We start from the raw sequence: 5,869 nt of genomic DNA, 5'->3' as shown, positions 1-5,869 counted from the left end.
CACCCCTCTGGACATCTGCTTTCTGTTCTCGTTGAGCTCGTTGCCACTCAACGCTCGCTCAGTTTGGAGAAACATTCTGGTGGCGTCGGCACGTTCTGCAGGAATGCCCCCGACTTAAGCCTGCCATTACCGCTCATACATCAACTATAGACTTCTCATTAGGGGACCCGTTCAGTCAGGATATTTAAAAAAATGAGCAACAGCAGAGCTCAGTTTTCAGGACTAAGCATTTTAAACATGAATAAGATAAATCATACTTGTGATAGTAATTGAATCACTCCTTTTAATACTCATTGAACTTTTTAAAATTTAAAACTTTAAACCTTGCTGAATTTAATTGACCTTCTATGTTAAACACCAACACAAAGCAGTGGGTGGCTGAAATGATATAAACACAAAAATGATCCTGTGCCCTGGTATTCGTCCCCACTTTACACTGAAGGCCCTAATTAAAATCAATAAAAAAGCAGTTTACTCAAGGTATCAGTACTCTATTTCTATAGCATAACACCTCAAGCTCAGACATATTGAGTCAAGAGCATTCATGAACATTTTTGAAGTCTTGTCACAGATTCTTAATCTGGATTTTCACTGGGCTATTCTGACACATTAACTGACTTTCATCCAAACCAATGTGTTTTACCTCTGACTATGTTTAAGTTTGTTGTTGTTGAAGCTCTGTCCAACAGTCAAGTCTTTGTCAGCCTTTACTTATTAAAGCTTTTCTTCCAGGATTGTCCTTTATTGAGCTCCGTCACATCATCTTAAAACAGCTTCGCTGACACTGCCAGAAAAAAAAAAGTTTCTCTGCAGCATGATGCTGCCGCCACAACGGCTCACAGCAGAGATGATGTGTAAAAAGTGAAAAAAAAAAAAAAAAAAAAGCTTCAGTGCTGGGAATACTTTTCCAAGAAACTAAAATAATGCCAAATCTCACAAGGTGTAGATGAAAGGGCAGGTAAGGTGCTAAATTTTAAAAAATTGTGTATATTTGAATCTGCTATGAGTATTTACACAGTATCAACATGGATAAATGTTTCTGTCTATCTGAAGACCCAGGATTATATTTCACTCACAGCAGAGTGGAGGCAAATTTAATGAAACTGAACATGACAAGAGCCGGAAGCACAGGTTAAAGGATTTAACTCGAGCGCCGAGGGATTCAGACGTTTATTAAAGGTCAATACGTTGCACCGGAAACCTCGGCGGGATTGCATTGATCTTATTTTCATCTTAACAATCTAGAATAGAGATTTTAAAATCCTTTATTCTAACAATATTAAGGTATATTTAGTTTAATTTGGAAAGACAACTTGTAGCCGTGGAAATGCACAAGATTTCTCCTTCAGAAAGTGTCGGATGCGACGCTACTTAGCAGAGTTTGTGCCTTGCTGTGGTGAGGAGACGTCACAAATGGGAACAGGTGGCACGGCTTGGGCAGCCAGTGCTCCCCCACGGCCAGAAATAGACTCACAATGGGTCAAAAGATGGACAGAGAAGGAGGAGGCAGAATGACTGCTGCCTATTTTAAGGTCCCCACTGTCAGTATGGAGACGCAGAGACATCAATGTCCCACAAACCTGGCGGTGTAATACGCAAAACAGAACAGACCAGGGAGATTTCTTGCTTCTTGTTGTACTTATTTGAAGCAAATTAAAGAGATAGCTCTGAATTTTTAAGGTAAGTTTTATATTAAGATTTTGTGAGCAGTAGATAAGTCTCAATATGACTCTCTGCAGTTAGTTGAAGCCGGAGTAACCTCAAGACCAAACTGGACAAGTGGTCCAAATCCTTATGAAACATACAGAAACAAAGAGCATATCAAGCTTTTCTGGTTTATCTGATAGTGAGATTCGTTAAGTAAAAGAAATCATTTCCTCCAAATTATTTTGAGGAAATTATTACTGGATTGGGGTTTTTTAAAGATGTTACAAGATCATGCTAGTCTTGGCCCCTCTTGTGTATTTTCTACCACTACGAATGCAAGTAGAGCTGTTGCATTTTGCTTTCTATATATATATATAAAAAAAGCATTAGCTCTAGGGGTTGCACAAAGAAAGAATGTGAGCTCAGAGGGTAAATCACTTCATGCTGGGGAGCTCCTGCAAAATGTTTCACTGTCAGAAAAGCACCAAGGTACATTTGGTGGCCTTGGGACTTAGGTGCTACTCTAAGAAGTGTTGTAAGGTCATTTACTGCATCTGTTCTTGTCCTCCTTCTACTACAGCGAGGGATGTCCCAGACATGCCACATGCAATTAGAGGGACTCACATATCACTTGGAGACTGCTTTAACTTTCAACGTCTTTCCTGGATAGATAGTGTTACCTCCAGCTATAAAAACACCACTTAGGAGTTATAAAGGCCAGTAAATGTCAGTAATAATATGACATGTGCAATAAATGTTTAACACTAAATGCTTCTCAATTTTTCCTCAAAACTTTCAGTACTTTCAGCTTTCTGATTTTGGTCCACCTGGCAAAAATGATGGATTCCGACTGTTACATTGTTGTTATTATATTGTCACCATTTAACAGATGCACTATGTATGTTTGACATCAGACATACAACGCAGCTTGGTTTATTTCCCTGCGCCATCAAATTCATCCTATCACATAACCACATCCTTGCTTTTTCATTTAGAAATATGCAACCTACTTTAAAAGTGAGTATTGATCTAAATTGGAAAAAAATATGATAAAAAGATAAAATCAGATGAAGACAAATTAAAACTTGATCACATGCACACAAAGACACGTTGGGTTAGTACTTTTAGACCAGGTTCTGGGTAGGATGCGTGTTATTAATCAAAGATTTAATCAAATATTGGGTTAAAAACAGAGACGCAGTTTGTTCGCTCAGACAAGAAACCAGAAAGGGCCTTATTGTCCTTTACAGATGGCCAATTGAACTATAAAGCAACCCGACCAGACTTTACCTGAAACTCTTCCACAGCATGAAACAAGACATAAAACAAGGCTGTGTAACAACATTGATCTCAGTTCACATAGAGAACATATTTATATCCCTTTGAGACTTGCCTTTTAGCTGCAAAGTGCTTCGCGAAAGCTAGGGCTAGCTTGGCTCCGTCAATGAAGTCAATATAAACAGGCAATATTTATTTTAGTGGTTTATGCCAAATGTGACTTTTACAATCTAAATTCAGGTGTTTTTCAATAACTTTCTTACTAGACATTATCCAGCTTTGGTGGTAGATTCTTGATCCGAATTTTTTTTTTAACACAGAATAAGTCAAAAATAATAATAAATAATAATTTCTGTGTTACTTGTTACGTATTCCAAGTTCCAGGTAATTTTTTAAATAAACCCACTCCTTGGTAGCCTAAATAATAATAATAATAATAATAATAATAATAATAATAATCACCTTGACACATATTTTTGGCAGAAACGCTAAACCCATTTTGTGGAGTAAAATCCCTAATGTGTGTGTAGGTCGTTAGCAGCATTACTCCAATTGGGTTGTTTTTAAAATACCAGCTTTTAGAGTGATAAACTTGGCCCACTGTAAAGTTTGGTGGAGGTAACATCATGCTGAGGGGTTGTTCCACTATATCAGGTATTGGTTAGCAATGTGTCAGCAGACAAAAAGCAACAAAAAAAAAAAAACTTCCCACCACCACAAGCTTTCTTTAAAAAGATGATGGTGTTTGTGCTCCATCAACCGGATCTGTGTTCATCAGTATGTTTTTACCTTGAAGATTACAACATACAGACACATTTTCCTCCAAAATTTTTTGAGTACATCATTCGCTATTTTGGTTGTGTAATGTGTGTGTACTGAAAAAAAAAAAAAAAAAAGATGGTAAATCTGTCTTTGGCTGATGATTCTCTTAAACGTTTATATTGTATAAAGTGGTGAATTCAGATTCCGAGGAACCAAAAACACACCTGTGGGGGGGGGTCTGTAGAGACAGGCTCCCCACAGTTTAACCCCTCCTGCATGGAGAATGCATGTCCCTAAAAGGCCAGTTGCTGGGAATAAATTGCGATTGTGACAGTGCAGAGTGACAGCAGCTGCACAGCATATCTAAAGCGGACCATGATGCAAAAGGGGAGGGAGGGAAGAACTGTGGCGGACAGTGTTGGGTTTCAGGAGGTCTTCCAATCTTAGGCACCTGACAAGCCTGGAATATAGAAGCCTGGTTACAGACTGTGGAGGGAGAAACGGCACCCCAAGGACGGGCAGGGGTGACAGACAAGGGTAACAATAACTCCACCAGCGGAGACCGGGAGGCAGGGCCGCGGGTTTAGAAAGTGAGCCAAGGCATCAGAGCTACTGAACAAGAAATTATCTTTACTTTGTTCCGCATTGTCTAGCTTAGGACAATATTTATGATTTGAAAAAAAAAAATAAAAAATTCACCCAACAAGTAGACTCTTCAATGCATAACCTAATTTTTAAGGAATGAAGTGAGGAGAATGATTCAGTGTCTATTAAAGGTCCCCACACGGCCGCTCCGCTCTCCTTAGTTAGACTAAGACTTTCCATCAGCTGGTGCCATGCCTTTGGACAGCTGACATGCAGTCAGGCCACAGCAGAGTCTAAATACTCCTCATTGTCCCTCCTTCAAAATCGTAAATCAGACTTTCGCTTTAGACAATTTATTAAACTATGGCTTAGTGGTGAATTAACGTGAGCTAACTTACAAACGGGGCAGCGTCTCTGTAGGTTTTCATTCTATCTCGGGTTCAGTTCAGCTTCTCATTTTACCTTCTGTAAACTTTAGTCACAACAACCGCTAAAACTTACAGATGTCCATCGAATTCATCCACCAAAAAGCAGTAAGGAATAATTTTATGACATACCAGAAATGCACCATCAGATTCAAAACAGGATCTTTATCTACGAGAGCGTCCGATTCTTACCTGCTGTGGCCTGCAAAAGCAGCAGGGTGAGGAGACAGCAAATCGAGACAGTACCCTTCATGATGGCTGCCAGGAGAACTGTGATAGCCTCACAGACTATATATACCAAGGCAGGAAGGTTAAAGTGCATGCAGAAGGAAGAGGTGGGGCAAAGAGACTGCCCCACTCCTGCCATGACTGGTGAAGGGGCAGATACCCATGTGTTTTAGGAGCACCACAGAGACTCTTTATGAAGAAACTGGCTTTGTGTTTTTTACTTTCACATCAGGTTTTTTTTTCTCACGCGTATCTTCATATTTGGTGAAGAAATGTCAGAAACCTTCAAAATAAATACATATTTTACAGCACTATATTGAGTATTTCATAAGTGGAAAAATAAAATCCAAACCTAAATCATCCAGAAATAAATTAAGTGAAGCATTAGTTTATATCTCGCTTTTCAAATAGATCAGAGTTACTTTGAACTTTTAATTTGCAATCCAGGACTTGGAAAAAAACTACAACTTGCCAGATAGATGTGTGATTGTTTACATAAGTATAGGAAGGAACATAAAAATGGGCTGCACAGTGGTGCAGTTGGTAGAGCTGTTGCCGTGCAGCAAGAAGGTTCTGGGTTCGATTCCCGGCCCTGGTCTTTCTGCATGGAGTTTGCATGTTCTCCCTGTGCATGGTGGGTTTTCTCCAGGTACTCCGGTTTCCTCCCACAGTCCAAAAACATGTTGGGTTAATTGGCCTCTCCAAATTTCCTCTAGGTGTGAGTGTGTGTGCATGGTTGTTTGTCTCTGTGTTGCCCTGTGACAGACTGGTGACCTGTCCAGGGTGAACCCCACCTCTGACCCCGAACATTAGCTGGAGATAGGCACCAGCAACCCTCCTGACCCCACTGAGGGACAAGGGTGTTAGAAAATGGATGGATGGGTTATAAAAATTAGCACACAGCTGTGTAACTGCTGGTTCATCAACAGGACCTTTGCTGCATG

General features: G+C 39.9%; 1 protein-coding gene across 2 annotated transcripts in view; it reads right to left on the bottom strand.

Annotated features, from left to right (window-relative positions):
- Window positions 1-4,976, bottom strand: part of srl (sarcalumenin) — a 21,330-nt gene extending 16,354 nt beyond the window's left edge. For both annotated transcript variants that reach the window (XM_015025918.1, XM_015025923.1), the window contains exon 1: window positions 4,890-4,976. In XM_015025918.1, coding sequence (XP_014881404.1) covers window positions 4,890-4,950 — 61 coding nt within the window. In that variant the 5' untranslated portion in view covers window positions 4,951-4,976. The remainder of the gene's footprint in view (window positions 1-4,889) is intronic.
- Between the last annotated feature and the right edge of the window lie 893 nt (window positions 4,977-5,869).

The sequence above is a fragment of the Poecilia latipinna genome, unplaced genomic scaffold (genome assembly GCF_001443285.1).
Source record: "Poecilia latipinna isolate Pla-1442-1.1 unplaced genomic scaffold, P_latipinna-1.0 Scaffold96, whole genome shotgun sequence".
In the NCBI taxonomy this organism is placed as follows: domain Eukaryota; kingdom Metazoa; phylum Chordata; class Actinopteri; order Cyprinodontiformes; family Poeciliidae; genus Poecilia; species Poecilia latipinna.
The sequence above is the reverse complement of the archived record's forward strand: the minus strand, read 5'-3'. Positions and strand labels throughout refer to the sequence as shown.